Here is a 24759-nt window from a genome sequence, read left to right as displayed (position 1 = left end):
TGGGAGGCTGCAGTGGCAGCAATGGGTGCTGCTGGGCCTGCATGGCAGAAAAGCTCCCCTTCAGCACTGGGCACTCAGCTCCCAGGCAGGCCTTGCACACAGCAAGCACAAGAAAGGCCAGTGCAGCACCTGCCTGCCTGGCATCCTACTTGTCTGTCCATTCCCAACAGCAAGGGCTGGTGGATTAGCTGGTTGGCCCCATCGTCTGCTTGCTTACTCTGAGGCTGCCTCAGCTTCCAGAAACCAGCACCCCTGGCCAGCCCCAGAGGCACCATTCAGCTGGGGAGCTTGTAGCTGGGGCTGCTGCAACAAAAAGCCATGCAAGCCTTTGGGAGGCAGAGACAAGAGAGGGCATTGGAAGGAGAGAAGGAAAGAGGGACAGAGGCCAGTGTTGCTCAAGGCATCCCTGACCATCCTTCAAGGCACCCTAGGTTGAAAACCACTGAATTAGGTGTTTGAAGAAACTGTGTCTTGAACGGTCTTAGTCTTTCCATGTTCCCATACCCACAATAAAGGAATGGGGATTTAAAATAGATTCAAGGTTTTCAGCCTGATTCTAACCAGACGTGTACCTTATGCCCTACTCTGTTCAAGAGGGCTTGTGCCCTAGAACAGGAGTGGAGAACCTGGGAGTTTAATGCAGCTCTTCTGTCTAGTCCTCAAGTTACAGGTTATCCTGACCCACACTATCTGGCTGGCCCTGTCCTTTAATTTTTGTGGTTTTTTTGCTGGTCACAATGTGTGTCCTTGAACTCTGTTAATGGATAACAGACAGAGTGGGATGTGTAGAAACTAGCCTTCTGTAGAAACGTAAAATGTGTATTACTCCACCAAGTTTTGCTTCTGGTCCCACCCAACTGCAGCTCCCCAGAAGGTGTACCCCAAAGGGAATATAGCCACCAGGCTGAATAAATGTTCCCCGCTCTTGTTGTAGTAAATGTGGTTAGGATTGCATGAGGTGAGCAGCATGAGCATATAGGGTGTGATCAGCCTTGTAAACATGCCCAGAAAAGTTACATATCCTGCAGCAAATTTTGCTAGTCTGCTAAGGGCTGGGGAGCTCACCATGCTTGGTGCATGCAAACAGAAGTCCTAGCACTGAGCTAAAGACCTTCAGAGCTGCACACTGATTAAAGCTTCCTGCTGTAAGAAACCAGACATATTATTTGAAAATAAAAGATCAGGTATTTTCAAACATTTATTTGAATGTTATTACAACATGGAAGATACAAAAAGATTAGAAAACCTGTAAAACGATATAGAAGTAAAATCAAAATACATGACAAAAATTATATAACCCAATGCCACTCATTTCTGGAATTTATCCTCAAACATTGCAAACATCATTTGTTTTTATTTATGGGAATTTCTATACTGCTTAATTTTAATTTTTTTAAAAAACCATCTAAGCTGTTTATCCAGTCTTCTTCTTTTTTTAAGAGGATTTTAATTAGGCTTTGTGATAAGAGAACCTTTCTTTCTATTCATAATGAATATCATTTATACTGCATTCCTGAAAAATCACTTACATCACAGTAGATTGAAACTTTAATCAAACTTAAGCAAATGTAGCCTTAAACCATGCTTGTCAGGCTGCAAGTCAGAGCTGGGGAACTCAGGCCAGGAAGCCCTTGGGGGGGACTATGCAGGCCACGCCCCCTCCACAGGCCAAACCTCTCACAGTCCTGTGTCACACCCTCCTGGAGTGTTTTTGCCTCTGTTAATGCCTCTTGTTTGCCTGGATGGTGAGCTGTGTGGGCTGCTTCTGTAGAAACCTCCTGCAGGGCTGTAATGTAGCCTACTGAAAAACGTTCAGTCTCATTCAGTGCTCCGCCCACTTTGCCTCTGCCCCACCCACCATTGCCATGTGGTCCCCAGTAGGCTGGGGAGCAATGGAATAGGGTCTTCATGTTGATAAAGATTCTCTAACCCTGCTGCAAGCACACTTGGATGTAATTTTTCAGGACTTCGGGATTTGTGAACTATTGTAACCACATTATTGGCCATACCATATTGTGTGATTTTTTAACAAAAACAAAACAAAAACAGCTCTTTTCATGCAGTATATATTTAAACTTAAACCACTTCTGCGAGTGTGATTTATTATCTATATTTTTCTTGAACAGAAACAATGATTTTCATTTCCTACATTAAAAAGCATATGGCACTTACAAATTCAGATTATTAAAAGAGAATATCAAACACAGACTTGAACTTAAAAATTCAATCATTCATCTGAACACAATATTCAAGGATTAAAATGTGTTTTCTTTTAATGGAAAAGATCTTCAAGGAATATATAATTTTTATGAGAGAGATACAGTAATCCCTTCAATTACACAAACACTTCAGACTTTCTTGGGCGAATGCTGTGTAGCAGCCACCGTCAGACTATTGAACTTTAACTGATCCACTGGGTCTAAAACAGTTTTCCATATCACCATAGGAAGCTGTCTTATAGAAAATTAAGACCATTTGACCACCTAGTCCAGTATTGTCTATCATTCTGACTGACAGCAGCTCCTTAGGGTCTCAGGTAGAAGCCTTTTTACATCACCTGCCTGAACCTTTTTAATTGGAGAGGACATGGGTTGAAACTGGGGCTTTTGGCACTCAAAACATCTTTTCTACCACTGATCTACAATCTCGCATATCAGTTGCTTAGAGATCACAGGGCACAGAAAATACTGTATTCACTGTATTTGGGCTAAGGGGAAATGTATTATATTTTTTACATTTCTTGTATATTTAGTTTGTAAGAAAGTTTCAAGTATGTGGGAAAGAAAATAATAATTTGTTACATTTGTATACTGTCCTTCATCCGCAGATCTCAGGGCAGTTCACAAAATAAAATACTTGTCTTGGGGCTAATTCACTCTTTCACTTGTCCTGTATTTCGATCAAACTATATACCGATGGATTCATCCAGGTCCAAGAACTTTTATTGTTTCATGGCTGTGCCTTGGGAAAATCCGATCTTACCCACTGAATCAGAAGCTTGGTGAGCAAAATCTCTCTCCAGCTTTTTCACGCATCTGGTAAGGTCCGATTCAGCGGGCAAAATCCAATTTTTGCAAGGGAAACTGCGGAATGGCGAGAAAAGCCCTCGGACTTGGGAGAATTAATAGGTACACAATATGATCAAAATACAGGTCAAATGAAAGTGTGAGTACAAATGCATGTGGTAACTGATGACATAAGGCTGTGATGGCACCCTGGAGTGTTGAATTGGGAGTGTAGCAGTAAGACAAATGGGCAGTGGAACTAGCAGCAGCTGTGTTGTTTATCATGCAGAGTAAGTTTACATGGCTTCTATTCAGGCACTGAAACATAGCTGCTGGTCCTGGTGAAATATGATAGAAATAGTCCTACCCTTCTTCACCACCAGTACATATAAAATTCTGGTCAGACTGAAGGAGTCTGGTTGATTACTGATCTCATGTGTGCCCAAGAAAATTGCCCCAGCTTCTTATTTCTGTCAACCAACCCTTGGAGGGTATTCAGTTACGCTGAAATCTGTCACAGTCTTTATGCAAAAGGGTTGAAATCTGTGAACTTTTCCAACGCGAATACAGGGTATTCCCTAACCCATCTGTGGGCTGATTGTATATCCCCTATATGAGGTCCTGGGTATTCTGAACAAAGATTTCTCTGTAGCTGTATACAACAAAATCTTGCATTTGGGAAAAATTTCTGCCTTTGGGGGATGCTAAAACCACCAACACATAATTTTAAAGTCTTGGCTTTTTAGCTGCAGTTCTTAGCTCTATCAATATTCTTTACCCACAAAATTCTTTATTCAGTTTTAGCAGGCAGAATGCTGAAAAAACTTAAATAATAGCCATTGATACTGAAGAAATGCAGGACATGAACCTCTCTACATACAGATTTTCAGCTGATACTGCCATTTTAGTGAAATGAGTGATGTTTGGAAGTTACTCAATTCATGTACAGTATTTCTGCTCAGTATTTTCAAAAGAACAAGATAATGGTAATATTTTGAAACGCCCCAATAATATTTATGAAGTGTTTTAATGCTTTTCCATCCCATGAAAGCTAAATCTCATTATACAGTGTGAATCTTTGGTTCTGCAGTAAACTAAGACAAATACATCACACACTGTAGTTTTAAAAATTTGTTATAAAACCTATAAGGAAATTAAAATTATACAGAATTTCTGTGCATTAAATACAGACATCATACCTTTCCCTTTCATTTCTTAATAGTGAAATACTGATGAGTATATTAACACTTTTGTGCTATGAAGTTTCTTTTTATTAGGAAATTTTGCAGGAAATTGCCATAGAATCTGTGTGCCAGGCTTATGGCGATCTGATTATCCATTTTGGAGCACTACAATCTTTTAAGCAGCTTTTCTTTTCTTCTGCTATGTCAGTGATTAACAAATCTAAGAATTAATGTTCCCGTACACAGCATGTGTTCCGTTTCTGACCTGTGGCTTCTTGTTTTTGTGTGTGACTTGTCCAACGTGATTAAATATGGCTTCTCCCCACCTTCCCCAAATGTGAGGCTGTTTATTGCATTATGCCCTGCCAAAGAAACTTTGCCCCATTCTACTATAACATGAAGTGGGTATAGCCTTCTGCCCCTGTAACTATTACATCCATCCATATCCGCATAGCTTCTGGTGTGGGGGCCACCATGTAATATATTCTGTCATGTGTCTTAACGCTGAAAGTAAGCAATGGATTAGGACTCTGGAAGGAAAGAAAAAAGAATACATAAAGTCAATTGCATAATACAACCTGTGTGCTGCAAAGTAAGTTTACATGCATTAGAAGTTCAGATCTTAACTTAGTAAGCTGAAATATGAACAAGCCCATGGCCATCCGCAGAGACCTTTCGTGCAAGCTAGGATACAGACCAGTAGGTTTTCCATTAGTCCAGGGAGTACAACTGCCATCATCCCTAACCACTGGCCATGCTGATGGAAGCCGGAATAAAAAAATATGGATACCCACAGCTTAGCCACTCATTTAATAGCCGCATTTACCTGGTTTGGTCAAACTGGGAAGCTATAGGTTATAGAAGATGTGCAAAGGGGCTGAAAAGACGTGTTTGTATATCAATTTACTAAGTTGGTGAGTGTTACCGATTCTGATTCTCTGCCTTCCACAGATGACAGTAGGACAGGAGTGCAGGATTTTTGAATCTTAACTGTTGTAGGCAAGGGAATTTCCCCAGGCACAGCTTTCCTCCCACCTGACAGTCTTCACCTGTCAAAATTTTCTCTTCTGCCCAACTATGAAAGTTCTGTGAATTCTGTTCTTTACATCCGTGCAATGATCTGTGCAGTGGGAACTAGACATATCTTCAAGTTTTCCATGCCACAGCCTGCAAGTTTTCACTGCTCCTCCTTAAAAGCCACTTAAAAAACTGTAAAAACACTTTGTGAATTTTTGAAGGAGCACTGAAACAGTATACTGACAGTATACTTACTGAAATGACAACTCCGCTTGACTTGATTTATCACAGACATGATAATGAGTAGTAGTGGGATTTCTAGCATCAAAATCATGTGCCTCACTTTTTCTGTCAGTTGTATTACTGTACATATGTGAAAAATTTAAAGTGGTGTTTTACATTAAGAAATCTTGGCAGCAAATAAGTGTTTTACTAAAACTAGGTTCTAACCCACTTTAGGAACTATGATACTTTCAAAGAGTAAATAAGTATATATTTATAGGAAAACATTTTTTTTACCTTATTAGCATTCTTTAGGTGATCATAATAGACTTCTTCAATGGCTTGAAAATAAATTACTCCTTTTAACTTGGTTTCATGTTTGTCTACAACAAGGAAAAGAAAAGTTGAAACTAACACCCTACCATAGGGATTGAAGGATCAACCTATACAACATGTTTTGCCACCAACAATAGAAGTTTTAAAAAAAGTTTCTTTATTAACTATTCCAGGAAAACCTCTACTTCTTTCTTCATTTAGATTACCTTTATTACAGCACACTAATTCAGAGTGTATATACGTACATGAAAGGGAAATATAGGTACAGTACTTCTTATCTGAGTGCTTTGTAAAGGAGAACGAAGCATATGCAGGCATTTATCTGCACACAAAACTGTATCCATGGAGCCTGGCAAAGACAGGGCCAGCACAGGGTCAGCTGCATCCTGAGAAAGCCATGCAACCAGCAGGTGACAGCAAGGGGCATAATCTGCCTCTGCTGTGCCAACCTGGTAGCTGGTGCAGTGATGGAGCATTTCTTCCTGCTCTCTCATCTTCTGTACTGGTTGGCATAAGCAGTGGGGCTGTGGCTGTGGTGCTAGCTGTGCCACTCCATAAAGCCCAGCCACAGGTTAGGATTATGCATACATCCTTTCCTCGTACACAGGTGTCTAGCGACTCACATCCAGTGGAGCTGTGGGCACGCCATTAGCATCAGCAGAGTATCAGCAAGAAGCGATTGTAGGTACTGTATTTGGCATTACGAAAGCTATATTTACAGCAGATCAAAACAACAAACATGGCTGAGTGTGAGCAGCAGCTTCACACACATCTTCTCTGTCTGAAAGCAGAGAAGAAAGAGAGAAAGTACGAAAGCACGCAGAACGAAAGTACAGCGTCTTGAGTTCCGTTCCCACACTCCTATCACTATGGAATGTAAAAGGGGGATCGGGAGATCCAACAGCAATGAGAGAAGGAAATTACTAACAAGGATTGTAGTCTATATGTGGTGGAGACAGCAACCCAATCATTACAGTCGTATCTCGGAAGTTGAACACCTTGCAACTTGAACATTTTGACTCCCGAATGCCACAAACCCAGAAGTGAGTGTTCTGGTTTGCGAATGTTCTTTGGAACCCGAATGTCCAACGTGGGTTCTGCGGGTTCCAATTGGCTGCAGGAGCTTCCTGCAGCCAATCGGAAGGCGCGCCTTGGTTTCCAAACATTTTGGAAGTCGAATGGACTTCCAGAACGGATTCCAATCGACTTCCGAGGTACGACTGTATTACCAAGAGATAAGTCCCACTAAACTTGGTGAAAGTTCCAGACAAATAGGATGACTCGGTTTGCTAAGAAGAGATTTACCTGCATGCCTTTATCTGAGTCATGTGACTAGAAGCATCAGAGCATTAGGAAGCTCCGTGAGTTATTACAAGATAAAATATAAACGGATAAGAGTAGGCAAGCAACAAGTAACTTTAAATTACAAGTTGCAACACAGATGCAACTTAATAGACAAACCATAGGTAGGCTCCATACAACTTACCTGCATAGTAAGAAAATGTTCTCTTGTTTCTATCAAACACAAACCATCGCTTCTTCCAGGTTTTAATTTTCCCTCCCATCTTAATAAGAAAACCTCTGCAGGTCTTCTCTGTGAGTGAGACATGGTAACAGGTGTCTATATTGTGTCCTGCTGTCTCTATGTGGCTGCGTAGATCAAAATCTTCCTTTCTGACAGGTAAATAACGAGTCAGCGGGCGAGACTAATGGGAACAGCAAAAAAATAATAATCAGTATTTTTCCTTTTTCCGCTTATATATAAAACATATTCATGTGCGTTCAACACCTGAAATAAAGTACCCAACCTGAAACTTACGCTTTTTATTGCAGGCTTACAAACAGAGTGCTTAGAAACCAAATGTCGACAGCCCTCATGAGATATAATCGCAGTCTTAATTATCTGACAAAGGCATCAACTTCACACATTGAATTTTGAAGGCGTACATACCCCTCACATATTTTAAGTGCACATGTAAATATGTGAGGTTGAAATAGATAAATGTGTGTTTTCTCAGCCTTTTAGGTGGAAGTGTAAAAGAGTTATAAACCCCACCACTGAGTGCCATAGTACTGAAGAGAACTGGAAGGGAGGAGAATGGGGCTGCTTTTTACAAAAAAGTAAGAAAACATCTGACCACAGATCTCTGTCACTTTGTCTAGTTTGGTCTTCAGTATTTACCCTGGGAGATAAAGGAATGACAGGTAGCACAGTGACCTCTGCTGGCTATATACTTCCAGCAGCCTAGTATTAAGTTGACTGCATCCGTCTCATTCTAGAAGCCTTTAAAGGCTTAATATCATTTCAAAGTCTGTGTGCTTACACCCTCTTTCCTGCTTTTGAGGTGGCTGATCCAGGGGAGAGGGAAAGACACGACCAGAGTGGGTGGCCCTCACAGCAGTCACTCATAACCCAATTGCCTTCACAGGACTAAAAAAAGTTGGCACATCTGCTGCTTTATCCCTTGGGACACAAGGCCTGTCACAAGTGAGAATCCATAGCGTCTTGCTTGCAATTGGGCTTCCTTCCCATCTCTTAATATTTGTCTTCCCATTCAGTGCCTGCATTTTCTGTGTACAGAGTCCTTACCTGCGACCTTTGCTTTTCACGTATCTTAACTTCTTTTTCAATTAGTTTTTGTCGCTGGCTAGTTTCTTCTTGCAGTCTTTTTTCTAGCTGCTCCCTGCGACGCTTTTCTTCTTCCAGCGCTCTTTTTTTAGCTTCCATTTCTCGTTCCTAAAAGCCACCCCACAACACTGTATTAGAAATGTGTTGGTTTTAAAAAAACAAAACACAAAAAACCCAACCCTAATAAATACACATCAAGCTCAAACTCATTCCCTACCAATACATTCATCGGTGTGCCAGTTCTACAGTATGGTACTGCCTGATGGCAAATCCTAGCTAAACTCTTGTTCTAATGACACAAACATGGCCTTTATACATATATATTATTACTACCCACCCACCTTGTGTCTGAGTCTAAGATATGCCCGTAAAAATGAGACTATGAAATAATGCCAGAACCGAACAGAAATATAAATGGTGTGGCCTTGGCACAGAATGAAAAGTTAATATTTTTGCCTCAGTGTCAAGGTTTTTACTTTTTAATTATTTCAGTTAGCAAATGACAACACGTGGAATATTTTCAGTCACTCAGCTATAATAAACAGAGGCTGAGAAAACATCTACTGCTCACAGTGGCTACATTCATTATGCTAAGGATAGTTTTTGTTTTGTTTTTGCTCATATGCAAGGTCAACATTATTGAAAAGTGGGTTCATGGTTCAGTCATAGAACTTACATATTATGATATTCAGTTAAAAACCCAGTGAAAGCATTTCAGCCATGAAATGCTTCTGCTTCAAGCCCTGCACAAAAATCAGTTTGAGCCCCGTTCCCAATGCTGAAAAGAGAGACATGAACTGACTGTATGAAGTGGCTCCGAAAACAACACATCTGCAGTCAGAGGGCAAAGCTGGTGTCTATTTAAGCCAAGCTGCAAGGTTAATCATTTTCAGAACTCCAAATATAGGTGGAAATCCTACAAAAGAACTGGAGGTACGTATGAACATATGTACTTCAGGGGATTTCAGATAAGGATTCAATGTTTAGATGTGATGAGGTAACACATCTAAATGTTGAATCTATTTCTTTGAATTTCCTTGAAGAAGGACCAGTAAGATCCAATAATCTCTTTTTTGTCTAACCCCTTATTTTTTAATCCTACTTCCAGTTCCTCTTAGAACAAGCAAGGGTGCAATTGAGTCAGAGGCAGCTCATTACATTTTGATATCCCCTGGTTGCAATGTCCAATTTCATGCTGCAAGGACCTCTTGGGGTGCATATCTTAAGACAATGTCCTGCTTTATTACTGGCCTTAATACCTGTTTTGTTTGTTCCTCTAGGTCAGGCTTCCTCAACCTCGGCCCTCCAATTCCCATCATCCCTGACCACTGGTCCTGCTAGCTAGGGATCATGGGAGTTGTAGGCAAAAAACATCTGGAGGGCTGAGGTTGAGGAAGCCTGCTCTGGGTCAACCCTGAATTTAGAGCACAGAATCTCTGTACTATACTGCGTATTTCTTAGGCAGAACCACCAAATATTTTTAATATTTGTGGTGAGTGGATAAAATTGTAATTTTAAAAGGGACTGAAGCAGGAGCAAAGAAATAACTCAAAATGAATTCTGCGAAAACGGAACCCTTTCAAACCCCTGCTGGGGATACAAAGTCAATTTGTACTATAACAATGTTTGCTAATGTTAGATTACCCTGGATTCAAGTAATCGAGTCTTTTCAGCATGAGCTTGTTTCAAAAGTCTTTCCATTTCTTCTATTCTTGCAACATTTGAAGTACTGGCACTAGTAAAGGAGAGAGAAAAAGAGAGTCTGACTTTCAGAAAACAGTTCCGTATTAGAGATGTAATTCCAGTCTTTTTGTTGATAAGTTTGGATACAAGATCCGGGTATGCTCTGGTTACCTTAACATGTGCAGAGAACTAGACACAAACTCAGTGCAAACAATATATGTAAGACTGTGAAATTACCGTATTTTTCGTCCCATAAGACGCTCCGCCCCATAGGACGCACCTAGTTTTTTTGGGGGGGGGGGAATAAAGGGGGGAAATTCCTTTATTTCCCCCCCCAAAAGCAGGTCGGGGGAACCGAACCAGGTCGAGGAACAGCGGGATGGCGGCGCTGCGCCTCCCTGCTGTCCCCCGAGCTTGTGGGGCTGGCCGATGTCTGCCCGGCGCGAGGGGTGCTCTGCTTCAGGGCGCCCCGCCGGGCGGCAGGCTGCTATTTGCAGCATGGGGAGCCCTGCGGGGAACTCCTGCAGGGCTCCCCACGCTGCGGATGTCTGTCCGGCGTGCAGGGCGCTCTGCTTCAGGGCGCCCCGCCCGCTGGGCGGCAGGCTGCTATCCGCAGCGTGGGGAGCCCTGCGGGCAACTCCCGCAGGGCTGCCTAGGCTGCGGAGGTGTTCCCGAAGCAGCGGGCGCTCTGCTTTCAGGGCGCCCGACGCTCCGGGAAGCAGGCTACTATCCGCAGCCTAGACAGCCCTGCGGGAACTCCCGCAGGGCTGTCTAGGCTGCAGATGTCTTCCTGAAGCCTGGAGAGCGAGAGGGGTCGCTGCGCACCGACCCCTCTCGTTCTCCAAGCTTCAGCGAAAGCTTGCATTCGCCCCATAGGACGCACCCAGATTTCCCCTTCATTTTTGGAGGGGAAAAAGTGCGCCCTATAGGGCGAAAAATACGGTACCTGTAGCAAAACTACAGGGAGAAGTGCAACTTCTGCTCTTGTCAATGAAACTATCTATGCATGTACATGCCTGAAAAATACTTTCTGTATTACCCTCTGCAGTCCACTAAATGTGAACTAATGGTGCCTTTAGAAATAATGTTAGGATGCTGGCTGGATAAGCCCTTAAACTGCATATTTTTAAAAAAACCAATATTTTTAAAGTGTCAAATTTACTGGAAAAAATTATTTACCTGGAAATATTATCTGGAGAGCAGGCAGAAATGCTGGTCTCCATACTGTCGGAACTGTCTAAGCTTAGTGTATCAAAGGCATGGTCCTTGAAATTATGATCAGGATAATGGAAGGCATTCAGATACACATTCGATTCAGAAGCGGTTCTGTTGTAGAACTGGGGAGATTTCTGGATTTGATCTTCACAAATATGTTGGTTGTTATAACCTAGAATGAGAAGCAGAAAATATGAGTTAATTTTCCTACCTTTTATATTTTTTAAAAAAACTTTTTTTAAAAAGAGAAGCATTTTGAACACTGCTGTATTCTAACCGGGATCAACGCACTGCAAATGTTTATTACTACCATCTTTCTTAGTAAAACAGCAGCTAATTGGATTATGTATCTGACATATTTCTGATCAGTATTCTAATATATGTCTTTTGTTAGTCCTTGTCTCTTTTTGTAAAATGAGATTTCAGATTACAGGGTTGGCCATCTGGCCAACATCTAATGATATCTGCAACACTGTTTACTAGATAAAGGTATGCAAGCAGATGAATACTGTGTGCAAGTTACTGGCTGAAAAATGATTTATTGGTTGGCTGCATATGTATATCTTATTGGTCCTTATTCTGATGGGATCTGATAATTTTAGCTTTTGTATTGCTGAGTTCCTCTTTTTGTGTTTTTTTTATTGTTGTAAGAAGCCTTGGATAGGTCTGGAAAGGTGACCTAGAAATATTTTATAAGAAATAAATAAATCACATTGGAATAGTTTGTAACACACATAATTTGATATAAAGCCAATATCAGTATGACATGTAACTTAAAGGCAAGCATTAATGCACATGAAGCTTTCATTGTTAGAACACTGGAGAAAATTATGAGGATATAATTTGCAACAATGGATAAAAATTACCTTTAATACTTGCACTTTTGGAATGATTAATTGCTCCTTAATTTTTTTGTAAAAGAGAGAGAGAGAGAAAAGGAAAGAAGAAAAGAGAAATTACTATAATTTTGCCATTTGGGAAATTTGAGTTAAAAAAATACAGATGAGAGCATTTAAAAGTACTTAAGCACTGACTGCTTTAGCTAGCAAATCAGTTGCATTCTTAGTCTAATTCCTTTAAGGATCAATTTAAATTAGTTTGCCATATGACAGTTCTGGGCATTTTGAAAACACAAACTAAAGCATATGCTTTGTTCCCACTATGAAAAAATAAGGTAAAATGATTCCTTCCTTAATTATTACCGAAGAACAAATGCAACTCTTAAGACCACGCACCATAGTTATTTAGGTACTGGAATTACTTGTTTTATGAGTTACGGATTCTTATTGGCAAACTATAGAACTCTACATTCTTTTTTCTTCCCATACAGAAGAATACGCACAACTTAAATTCCCCCCCCCCTCAGTGCCTACATTCCTTAATAACTAAATTAAACTCTGGGTTCAATGGAAGATGGAAAGGGAAGAGATTAGAAGGAATTGTGAGTCTTGAGTATGTGAGCACTGAGGCTCACTGTTGTCGCAGCATTGCCACACTAACCACCATTTTTGAAAAAGGCACACACACACACACACACACACACAAATTCTTTAAAAACCATTGCACATGCATATCCATAGCCATAACTTTCACGTTTTAGAGGCTCTCGGCTGTGGTCTGGTGCTGACACCAGTATGCCGGTGGAAAAGAGTGTATCCCACCTGCTCTTATAGCATGGGTAGGCAAACTAAGGCCCAGGGGCCGGATCCGGCCCACTCGCCTTCTCAATCCAGCCTGCAGATGGTCCTGGAATCAGCATATTTTTACATGAGTAGAATGTGTGCTTTTATTTAAAATGCACCTCTGGGTTATTTGTGGGGCATAGGAATTCATTCTTTTTTCTCTCTCTTCAAAATATAGTCCAGCCGCCCACAAGGTCAGAGGGACAGTGGACTGGCCCCCTGCTGAAAAAGTTTGCTGACCCCTCTCCTATAGACTCAAGTTGAATATTGTGCATGGAAAGGCCCTCCTGGTAGCCCATTACGAACTGAAGGAGAAAAATGAGGGTTGTGCTACAGGGACTAAACAAGAAAAAGCAGATAGAAAGCTTGAGGAGTAGGAGAGATAATGTAATGAAGTGGATCTGGGAAAAATAAATTTTGGAGGGGAAAATGCATCTGGAACTTGCGAGGAAGTGACACCATTATCTTGTTTGTAGCACCTGGCATTTAAAGATATACATCTTTTCCCTATTTGGCTATTCCCTATGAATTCAGCTAATCCCTTTAAAAAAGCTACCGTATTTTTCGCCCTATAGGACGCACTTTTCCCCCTCCAAAAATGAAGGGGAAATCTGGGTGCGTCCTATGGGGCGAATGCAGGCTTTCGCTGAAGCTTGGAGAGCGAGAGGGGTCGGTGCGCAGCGACCCCTCTCGCTCTCCAGGCTTCAGGAAGACATCCGCAGCCTAGGCAGCCCTGCGGTAGTTCCCGCAGGGCTGTCTAGGCTGCGGATAGCAGCCTGCTTCCCAGAGCGTCGGGCGCCCTGAAAGCAGAGCGCCCGGTGCTTCGGGAACACCTCCGCAGCCTAGGCAACCCTGCGGGAGGTCCCGCAGGGATGTCTAGGCTGCGGATAGTAGCCTGCCGCCCGGCGGGCAGGGCACCCTGAAGCAGAGTGCCCCTCGCGCCGGGCAGACATCCGCAGCGTGGGGAGCCCTGCAGGAGTTCCCCGCAGGGCTCCCCACGCTGCGGATAGTGGCCTGCCACCCGGCGGGCGGGGCACCCTGAAGCAGAGCGCCCCTCGCGCCGGGCAGACATCGGCCAGCCCCACAAGCTCGGGGGACAGCAGGGAGGCGCAGCACCGCCATCCCGCTGTTCCCCGACCTGGTTTGGTTTCCCCAACCTGCTTTTGGGGGGGGGGATAAAGGAAATTTTTTTCTCCTTTATTTCCCCCCAAAAAAACTAGCTGCGTCCTATGGGGCGGAGCGTCCTATGGGACGAAAAATACGGTATGTGATGTAGTGACCATTACATACTTGGTGATAGCGAATTCAAAATATTAACTTTGCATTGGTGGAAAAGTAATACATATGTGTAACACTATTTGGTGCAATCAGCTGAACTGGCTTTTCTGTTTGTCTCAGGAAACATTGGAAGTCTTGAGCGCAGGTGGGAAGAGTTATTCATAACATGTAGCATCGCAGCACTGCGGCACGTGTTTGGTCGGGCGTGGGCATGTTTGGGATGGGAGGAATTATTTTGGAGGTTTGTTCCGCCTCCAACAGCATTTAGCTGTTTAGGAGTGCTGCAGAAACTTAAGCACCAAGGATACGCTACTAAATCTGAAGTTATTAATCCAGAGGAAAACTACAGCATTCAGTTTAGTTTAGCTTTAATCCAGGAAGACATGCAAGACTACATCTGATAGAAAAGCAAACGGGGTTAAAGGTTTTTAGAGGTAAACAGGGGGGAAAAAGATTACTAGAAGTACATAGAAAAGAAACAAAAATAATTTTTTTAAAGCAATGCCAGTTATTTAAATGATATTATAATAACTTTTTTGAATGCAATCTATGTTGCAATCACAATTATTCATTTCAAAGGTTTTGTTTTTTAATAAGGAACACAGTCAAGTAAACATAAATCCTTCAAAATACCCCCTTTTTATTATTTTGGATCAGTCTTATACAGACCAGTCTACTTCTCCTATTTGCTGCAAACACAAATAATTTGTCACGTCTTTCTGAAGTTGCCAACCCAGAAAACATGGAGATGTCCAACTTTATTGTCAATGTTTTGTTGCACTGCTGCTGCTTTATTATGCTAGATAATCTTTTTGCATCCTTCAGCACAAAAGGGCAGAAAAGACTCATGAGTTACAGGAAAGCAGGATGCTACACAATTTTGTGGGTTAGCACATTTTCTAAAACTGGTTGGTGTGGCTGTACTGCCAAGTGTGTGAACAGAATCTTGAATCTGTATACTCTCTTATTTATTTTCATGTGAATCCTCTGTTGCTGACATATGAACCAGATTGACTCTGAAGAAACACCAGGTTTATGTCAGCAGCAGAGGAATTGCATGAAAATAAATGTTTGAGACTAGACAATACAGAAGGAATCAGGTGGTTAACCTTTATTGTGTTTCATTTCAAGTTTCATTTGCAAATCCAAGCTGGCAGCAGCAACAGTGGGCAAAGTTTATCTTCAAACATTCATTCTTTAAAGCCCTCTTCAGGTGTTTCCCAACATGAGACTGTATCTTATAATGGGGATTGTCGAGCCATGCTGTCTCCATTGGCTCATCCCCTGCCATTCACATGTTAGGGGATTGACTGCAATGGAGAAGCTTGCTGAAAATGCAGTTAAGCTCTCTCTGTGATGTGGATCCCTGATTCCACAGGGTTCTAGATCATGCAAGTCTTCACACATGCAGCAGACTTCTCCATTGCAGACATTTCCCCACCACATAGATAGGCAGACAAAATGGTAGAAGCCAGGCTGCTTGCACATGAATGTAGCCTGAGGGGAGCCACAAAAATCACTGCATCCACCAGAACTTCTAAAGGAACTTTAGAATTTCCACATTTGCTGGTTCTGAATGACTTGATGGTGTCCCTTTTTTCAGTGACAACCACAAAAGCAAACATATACAGCCACACAAAGTACATTCCTCATACCTTTTCTGCTTTTTCCTGATTTAAATAAGACATACAAAAATAAAAAAGTGTTATGCTATAGACATTTAAAAGCAGGATAAAATAATTAGATAGACTAAAAAGAGCTACAAGCACAGAATGCAGACATGGCAAAGATAAGCTGGCTAAGCTATATCTTGGGGCACAATTTTATTTAGTACAGTTTATTCTGCTACAGTCCTATTTGAACTTAATTTCAAATAAATGCACATGTGCGTCAGTTATAAGTCCCTATGAAAAAAATTTAAAAGTTACCTAGCTCTCTTGCGAGACCACATCACAATCTAAAAGTCTGAATTATTTTTAATAGTTTTAAGCATCAGGTTTTCCGTTGCAATTCTACAGGCATTTACCAGGAATAAATTCCATGTTTAGGATTACACTTCTTGATTACTGCTGCATATGTGAAAACCCCAACTCGCCTTGCCTTAGTCCACAGACAAAAAGGCAGCTGCAGAAATAAAGGCTTCTAAGGTTATGAAGTCCCATTTGCCTTTATGTAGTTCTCTTTAGGTCCCTTTAATGTGCATTAGCATAGTAGTAATGCTGCAATCATCTGAATGGTTGCAGAAGATTCACAGCTAAGAAACAGGTTTTCTCCATTAATGGTTTAGTTCAGGGATGGGGAAACAGTGGCTCCAGTTGCTATTGGAATACAGCTGCCATCGTCCCTGACCATTGGTTATGCCAGCTGAGGCTGATGGGAGTTGGAGTCCAAGAGCATCTGGGTTAGTCCAAATATTAATCAGTCACCAACTCATAAAACTTTGCTTAGCCAATAGTTTCTGTAGTAAGTAATAAATGTCAAATGAAAACTCATTAAGACTCAACACAAGTACTGCAGTAGTTATTTTAAGCATTAAGAAAGAAGAAGTTACTTGGTTTTCAAACAGCTTAGTTCTCAAACGTTTTGGCTCCCAAACGCCGCAATCAGAAGCCACGCTTTGGTTTCCGAACGTTTTGGAAGTCGAACAGACTTCCGGGACGGATTCCATTCGACTTCCAAGGTACAACTGTATAGGCATTTTGGGGCGTCTAATGGACCAGTCGTAATGAAGGAAAAGGTATTTAAGGTCCAAGCTGTCACTTTAAATTGCTTTATATTATGCAATATAAATGCATTATATAATGTGCACATTGTAGTGCACAGGGACTGGATATGCACAAATCTTCCCACACAATAGACTAAACAAACACATCTTAGGTAAGAGCATCAGGCTCTAGAAGGCTGGTACGCTCAAGGACCAGTCAGAATAACATTCAGGATCAAGAACCATGAAGTTTCACGGGATTATCCGTTTTCTAAACAGGGCACCCGGCTTTTAATCAGTCTAAAGCTATAATTCTATACACAGGGCAATCCCCAGCATATTCCAAGTCCTACTGTATTCAAGGGGGCTTCCTTCTGAGCAGACACAAATAAGGTTGCACTGGGGAAGATATTGCCCACTTATTGAGAGTATTATGCACACACTTATGCAAGAACAGAGTGGTTTGTGTATAAAATAATTCAAATAGAATCATGCCATTTCCCATTTTGGTGTGCAATCCATAATTATATTAAGAAAACTTAATTAATCTAAGACTCAAAAAAGCATTGCAGCTGAATGAATGCATTCCCCACTTATCAAATTAAAAAGAAAAACTGATTAGTGTGAAATGGGATTTCCTTTTCAATGGCATTGTGTTGCAGTGTATGAAGATAATTTTTAAACAGCCTTACCTTTATGCATCCTCCTTGGTTCAGACTCTTTGGTCATAGTTCCCAAACAATGAGGGAGTACGCTGCCACAGCTGTTGCTTTGTCCAAGTGGAGGATGACCCTGCATAAAACAATAGTGATTAGCATTCACAAATATCAGCCATCCATGCTGTCCAATGGTGGCTTTGCCTTAGCTGAAAACTGTTTCTGCTCATTTCAGTCAGCACACCCAGTCACACTGCAGTACAATCAAAAGAATCCGGGATGCTCAATTTAAGACAAAGAGATTAAGGTAAGAAATAGCAAAGAAGTAAAACAGGAATAAAGTAAAAGGAATCACAGACTACACAACGGGATGCAAAAATTAAAGCAAATTGAGAAATTACATTCCTGCTTGTCTTTGATGAACTAAATACTTCTGCAACCTAGATATTATAATCTGTAATCACCTTAACACTCCTTCCAAGAGTAGAACTGCTGAAATGGGGAGACACGGAGGGAGCTGGTTTCTTGCGTGGCAAAGTATCACTCATGTATGGGCCTTCTTTATGCTGCTTCTTCCTCTCTTCCAGATTTCGGAAGTGCTTAAAAATATGAAATTGCAGTGTGATCATATGGGAGCCTGCAGGCTGTAAATGTTAGCATTAAACAAGGTGCAGTTCACAAACAAACAAACCTAAATGCTGTTTGAAAACACAGCCCAAAACAGGACAAGGAAAAGTCAGTAGGGGAGAGTTTCTCTGTTTAAAAATTCTGAAGTGCATAGGAATTACAGCACACACACAAACCAAAAAGAGAAATGTTTTATAGTTTTACAGATTTAAACTAAGAGTGCCTTTAAAAAAATTCCAAGGGTGATTTAATATAATTAAACTACAAGGAAGATTCCCTGGACAAGTTTCAATGAAACTTAAGGAGATTTTGAATCCTTTGGGATAGTATTAAGGTATCCAAGAGAACATGCAAGGGCAGAAACTAAGGAGTAGGAAGGGGCCATGTGCACTACTCCTGCCCTAACATCAACCTTCATGCATTGAGAAGAAAACTCTGTAGGGGGATTCTAAGTGTGTTTGACTGAGTGCTTAGACTCTTCCCTGTGATTGGGAGCCCTGCACAATCAAGGCTTCCAGCTGTATCTAGGATTCTAAGTATGTTCGAACAAGGGCACTTAGAATAGTCTCTCAGATATTCCTGCTTGTGATGGAACACTAGAGAGTGTTGCAGACAGAACAAGCATGTACAGCCTCATTCTCATGGCCACCCCAAGTTGGCCACTGTGGGAACAGGATGCTGGACTAGATGGGCCAGTGACCTGATCCTGCAGCCTCTTCTTATGTTGTTATACAGAATTTGTGCCCTCTTGTGTTCTGAATAGGACACTGGATACAAATCTTACTGATCGTGAATCTGCTGTCCCATTTTAGGATAACCAAAAGTTACTGTGACATTTTCACTAAGGTAAAAAGATTAAGCACATTGGACATGAAACAATGCTACAGAAATGATACATAATGCCAACTATTGTTTGAACAAAAGAACAACATTATTTGGTCTAATTGTGGCATTGTGATTTGCTTCATAGTAGGTTTTTTAAAAAAACAACAACACAGCTTTATACAGGCCAACAGGCTTCCTTAAAACAAACCTGATTTAATCCCACAAAGGGAGGTCTACCTGCAGCCTTATACACCTTTAGCTGCCAGGCAAAAACACTCCTCTTCAACCAGGCCTCTGGCTGACTGACATCCTATATCCTTTTAAATGTGTTTGCGGGAAAGTGAGGGGGGATGTAGTGATTGTTTTGTTGTTGTTACTGTTTTTATTATGTATTTTGTGTTTCTATATTGTATTTTTATGCTGTGTACTGCCCAGAGATCTATGGATCAAGGGCAGTATACAAATTTCATAAATAAGAAAACTTGGATGTTACAGGTTTCCATCTCCTATATTATGTGTTTCATCTGAACAATGCTCCACTCATGAGGGAAGGTTCCACTTGCAGAAAGGCTCTCTGCGTCCACAGATTTCTTCCATGATCAGAGTGCTAGGTCTGGATCCAACTAATTGTCCTGCAGTTTCAGTTTAGTATGATCTCAAACTGGCCACTACTACTTTTTAGAAGCTTAAGCCGTACACAGTACTGAAAGAAGATAAGCAACTCCTATTCTATTAAAATAAATGTTTGAAACTTAATTTAGCACTGGCATTCTGACTGTTGTAAACTATTGATTGCAAATGCATCTCTCAGTTGAGATTTCTGAAGCAACAGCTGTAGTACTTCTACATGCCATAAATACAAGACCAAGTTGTTGAATAAAACATTTCACTGTTAATATATTTTACTGTGCAGCTCTCATTAACAGAAAATATCAGGTGGCAAACATCAGGAAGATGTGGATAACTTTTAAAAACCTATACAGATATTCAAATAACTCCTGATGTCCACAGAAGCAAGAACAGATTGTAAGTGGGTCTCTCCCCCCTTAGGCACTGAACTCTGCTATTTTGACCTAGAAACTGTGAGATGAACACCGTGACACAGCTCAGGGCACTATGCACGTGTAAAAAAAGGCTGCTGGGGGCGCTGTGCATGCAAAGTCCTTCAGAAAATGTTAGAATTCCACCAATCAACTGTAATGGAAAGGAAATGTGGTACTGAATTCAGCCCCCCCCCCCCCGTGCACCCTCCTCACTCCCTTCCAACACCTGATTGGCTGGCAGGATTTTATGGCTGCCTGTTTTGCATGCACTCCCTCAGACTGAAGCAGAAACGTCCATGCAAAAATAATTACATGGTTATCAAGGCAGTCAGCCTTCAGGCAGGTTGTTACCTGTGACTGCCTTCGGTGTTTCTTAGCTGGAAGAGGTGGTGGTGTGTCGGGCAAAGGAAAAGGCTCTACATTTGCAGCCCTGACCTCAGACCAGTGGGCTGGTGCAAGTTGTGCAAGAGGGCGAGGAGAAAGGGAGTGAGGAAACACAAATCCAGAACAGAGAGGCGATCTTAGCTTTATAGGAAAGAGAGAAATTACATTCAGAGGCTTCTAAACAGGATGACAGACAAGCTGACAGCAATAGACACAGAGAGAAGCATTTTATGGTAGTACAAAGCAGACTGTTCCAACCCTGTGTCCCCAGATGTTGTTGGGCTACAACTCTCAACATCCTTGACCACTAGCAATGCTGCCTGGGTATGATGTTGGATGTAGTTCAATAACAACTGGGGAATCTGGGCTTGCTTCAGCAACATCTGGACTTGCTTCATCAGCCTACGTTATGAGAAGCATGAGGTGCAACCCACAGGTGATAATAGGCAGGTGCAAAGAAAGCAGGCAAGCAGCATTTTCTGCGGAAGGAGTTTACTTAAGGGCTTGCAAGCATTCTACTGGGTGAAAGCAGATCTGGGGCTATCCAAACCAAAGCAATAAAATGTATGAATGCTGATGGCGAAATGAAAAACACATGTTTTTATAGATTTAACTGCTTTTGTGGCTAAAGTGTTTAGATTAAAATTAGATATACCAGGCTCAATTCCTGCAGCTAATGTACATTATGTATGTATTATTTATGGCAGCAGTTAAATATTTCTGGATATGGAATTACTTCTTTTCATAGCTAAAAAGGTGCTTCTCCCCCACCCCTCACACAGTCACAGGAAACAGCTGGGAAAGCAACTAGGGAAGAGTGTGCAGAAAATACCATCTAGGGATATACTTAAATTTGTATAAATTAATGGGACATAAAGAGTGTAAAACATTCTACACTCACAATGTTAAATTCCACCAAGTGATGTTTGAGTGAACTCCACAATTTAGTAAAACCAAATTTATGTGGTTTAAACCTCATTCCACAGAAGTCATACCTAAGTACTTGGTCTGTTGTCTGAATGCCAAATGATTTTCAGCTCTCTAAAAAGCTGACTGTACAATGTCAATGTACCTTTTCAGGGTTTGAAGTATCAATTACTCAGCTTGGGCAGTGCTGAAGAAAAGTGGTGGGGTTCGTTGCAAAACATTGGCACAGGTTTGGAGGAGAACCCAAATTTTGGGGATCAGTAATATACCTCCTTTTCAAAGGCTTGTCCCTTATTTCAGCCTGGTATACCTCTAAAACATCCTTTCCCCTTCCTGAAGAGAAGGTAATTAGTTAACTGGGCCTTATCTGAATGTGAATGTGAATCTTCCTGACATTGCTGTTATCCCTGGAAACAAAGGTTTGTGTGTGTGGTTTCACCGTGTTGTGTGGTTAATGGAAGGCCATCTGCAAATGAACACTGTACAGTTGTATCTTGGTTTTTGAACAGCTTACTTCTCGAACGTTTTGGCTCCCGAACGCCGGAAACCTGGAAGTGTCTCTTCCAGTCTGCGAACTATTTTTGGAAGCCAAACATCCGATGGGGCTTCCACAGCTTCTGATTGGCTGCAGGGGCTTCCTGCAGCCAATCAGAAGCCGCATTTGGGTTTCCAAACATTTTGGAAGTCAAACGGCTTCCAGAACGGATTCCGTTCAACTTCCAAGGTACGACTGTATAGAGCTCCTGGTTCAGTTGCAGTATTCTTCCCAAGGTGTGAAGATGTTTAGATGGCCCCAAGTCTTAAATCTGAGTTTTCTCCCTGAAACAGACTCTAGGTATAAAACTAAATTTAGCTCTCTTTTAAATTGGATATATGCAGTTTTACCACGAACCTGCAAAAACCAAGGGAACAGAACGTTGCAAGCAAAATGCATACAAACGGGAAATGTCTCTCAGAACAAACCTCTTTATTTTGTGTCTGGCTCATCAGGCCAGCTGTGGAAGGAACAGCCTCAGCAGCCGTGGGGGCTTGAGTGGAAGGGGATATATTCGTGGAATTGCCATACGGCTCATTAATGTCATTTACACTCACATAACCCTAAAGGGAGGAATTCAGAAGTTAAAAATAAGAAGAAGCACAAGCTAAACGGCATGCAAGAGTATTAAGGTTCCCAGTGTGCTGTGAAAGTTAGTTTAGAGTGATCCAGCCAATTTCTGTGGTATTACAAAAAAGTTTCATTAAAATATTTTTTTTAAAATCATCGAAATTACAAGCACTGAAAATCTGAATGCTTTAACTTACTGTAAACAAAACTGTTATCATTATATCTGAAGTGGTTTTCATAATGAGGTAGAACCATTATAACTTAATATGTTTGGTTCAATACGTTTAAATGTAAAAATACTGCTAGATTTCAAAGGTAGCTCCCACTATTGCCCCTCATGTGGCTATTTCATGTACCACAGATTACAATATGGTAGCTTTATGATCTACCACCATGGGAGGGCAGTTCTTCAACAGACGATGTTTTTGAAAAACTGGCTCCCAGCACAGTTTACAAACTATCGGTGTGCCGGAGGATTGTGGGGGGGGGGAGGGGAGAAAAAGAAAAATTCCAAAGGAATGGTAAAAATCATTGTAAGAGCATGAATCTCTGGCAAAGGGAGGCTGCCTTTATTCCAGTGCATTTCAGTGAGTTACTATACTGCAATTAGATGCAGGTTTTTGTTGGTCCTAAGCAACACCCTCCCTGCAAATTTCACTTTTTTTGGTTAATATCAAAATAGATTACTGACAATTTAATTATTTAGGGACACATTCATCAGCTAGGGTTTTGTTAAGGTCATCAGAGTAGCTGCAGTTCTCTGTTAAAAGTATAAATAAGTCTAGGATTTCATTAGCAGCAGCAGTAGCAAAAGCAGCAGAAGGGTTTTAGGCAAAAGCAAGCTGCAGGAGGCTATATTGGAAGAGAATGTGCTTTCTAAAAATCCTAACTGAATTTAGTCCCTGAAAAGTACTCTTGCAAGAACACTGCCAGAATTGTTCATATAGTCTAGAAATGAATGATTGATCTGGGGTGAAATACTCTGGAACAGATGGAAATATCTGGACATTTAACTCTGGTTTTGAGGAACTATATTTTGGAAGGTATTAGAATGGCTTCAGAAAAACACTTATTATATCTGTAGGACTTAGTTTTCATTATTTTAATTTTGTATGAAGGGTGAGACCACTATGTTTGCCTGTGCACACTGGAAGGAGTCATTTTGGTAATTATTTTCAACACAAGAATACCACGCCACCATAAAGTAGACACAAGGACATGTGCCTCTATGGATGCTGGGAAAAGCACAATAGATGCTTATTTACAGAAATATACAAAAACAACTCCAAACCCCAAACCCGACAAAGAGGGATACAATTATGTCAAATTTTATATAAATCCTGCATGGCTAAGCTATCTTTAAAAACATATATGCAAACCATTTACACACAAAGGAGACTGGACCACACGTCATTTCACACTGAATATTATAAAATGTGCAGCTCTAAATCACCATCTAATACGGAGAACAGTAACTGCTTTCTCTCTCCTTCTCCCAAGTTTCACATTTTTACCTCTTTTAGACTGCTGGGACTTAGGGGGAAGCCTTTTCCTCCCGATAGTGAAGAGTATTTCTTTTCTAGATTACAAAGGTTCTCCTTCTCCTGTTAGCAGACATAAGTTATATTTCAGATACAAATGTTGACAGTCACTTCTATGACAGAACACACACAGAGGATCACAAACAGTCTCAGGCTTTGTTCGTACTCTTCAGAAATAACAAAACTAAACTAAAAAATTAATGAAGTGATGAACGAATGTTTCTGGGTGATACTCAAGTAGGTCATGGAGAGACCCAGTGAAATTAATGGACCCAATTTTGTCATCTTCATTAATTTTAATAGGATTACTCAGAATAGGATTAGCTTTGACTGCAACCCAATGTCTTAAATAACTGAAGCCGTTCATTTCAATGGGTCTACTCTTGAGTATACTCACATTGGATATCAGCCTCTGTTTGGAATTGTTCACAAGTAAATTGCATTGTATCTCTGTTCATTCCTTTCAACCCCCCATCATGAAATCATATCCCAGTATACAGTTATCTCGCCATGTATTTAGGGTAGCTTGACAAGCATCTTGGTTTTTGGCATGTGTTGACCAGTATTTCCTATGGCAAGCACATAAAAGATGGATGGATAACATGCACATGTGGGTTGTGTTTATGCGCCTGGAATCCTGAGTGGGCCATGTCCAAGGGCTTGTGAAATCACCTGTACAAACAGGGATGACACCCA

At 41.2% G+C, this 24759-nt stretch overlaps 1 protein-coding gene and 1 long non-coding RNA gene across 11 annotated transcripts in view; one reads left to right on the top strand and one right to left on the bottom strand.

The window, feature by feature from the left end:
- The first annotated feature begins 263 nt into the window (after positions 1-263).
- The window catches only part of LOC128412853 (uncharacterized), a 28737-nt gene continuing 4241 nt past the window's right edge, over positions 264-24759 (top strand). The window contains exons 1-2 of the long non-coding RNA XR_008330170.1: positions 264-3001; positions 19990-20089. This is a non-coding gene — a long non-coding RNA (uncharacterized LOC128412853). The remainder of the gene's footprint in view (positions 3002-19989; positions 20090-24759) is intronic.
- Positions 3831-24759, bottom strand: part of PHLDB2 (pleckstrin homology like domain family B member 2) — a 73881-nt gene continuing 52952 nt past the window's right edge. For 4 of the 10 annotated variants that reach the window (XM_053386308.1, XM_053386304.1, XM_053386303.1 and 1 more), the window contains 12 exons: positions 24037-24126; positions 22381-22515; positions 20458-20631; positions 18076-18210; positions 17648-17747; positions 12158-12193; positions 11256-11463; positions 10038-10128; positions 8355-8501; positions 7251-7470; positions 5726-5811; positions 3831-4719 (listed from right to left, as the gene is read on the bottom strand). In XM_053386308.1, coding sequence (XP_053242283.1) covers positions 4579-4719; positions 5726-5811; positions 7251-7470; positions 8355-8501; positions 10038-10128; positions 11256-11463; positions 12158-12193; positions 17648-17747; positions 18076-18210; positions 20458-20631; positions 22381-22515; positions 24037-24126 — 1563 coding nt within the window. In that variant the 3' untranslated portion in view covers positions 3831-4578. The remainder of the gene's footprint in view (positions 4720-5725; positions 5812-7250; positions 7471-8354; positions 8502-10037; positions 10129-11255; positions 11464-12157; positions 12194-17647; positions 17748-18075; positions 18211-20457; positions 20632-22380; positions 22516-24036; positions 24127-24759) is intronic. The other 6 variants (XM_053386309.1, XM_053386311.1, XM_053386313.1 and 3 more) reach the window with 4 other exon arrangements.

This window comes from Podarcis raffonei, chromosome 4, assembly GCF_027172205.1.
Source record: "Podarcis raffonei isolate rPodRaf1 chromosome 4, rPodRaf1.pri, whole genome shotgun sequence".
Taxonomy (NCBI): domain Eukaryota; kingdom Metazoa; phylum Chordata; class Lepidosauria; order Squamata; family Lacertidae; genus Podarcis; species Podarcis raffonei.
This window is presented reverse-complemented; position numbering and strand designations above follow the sequence as displayed.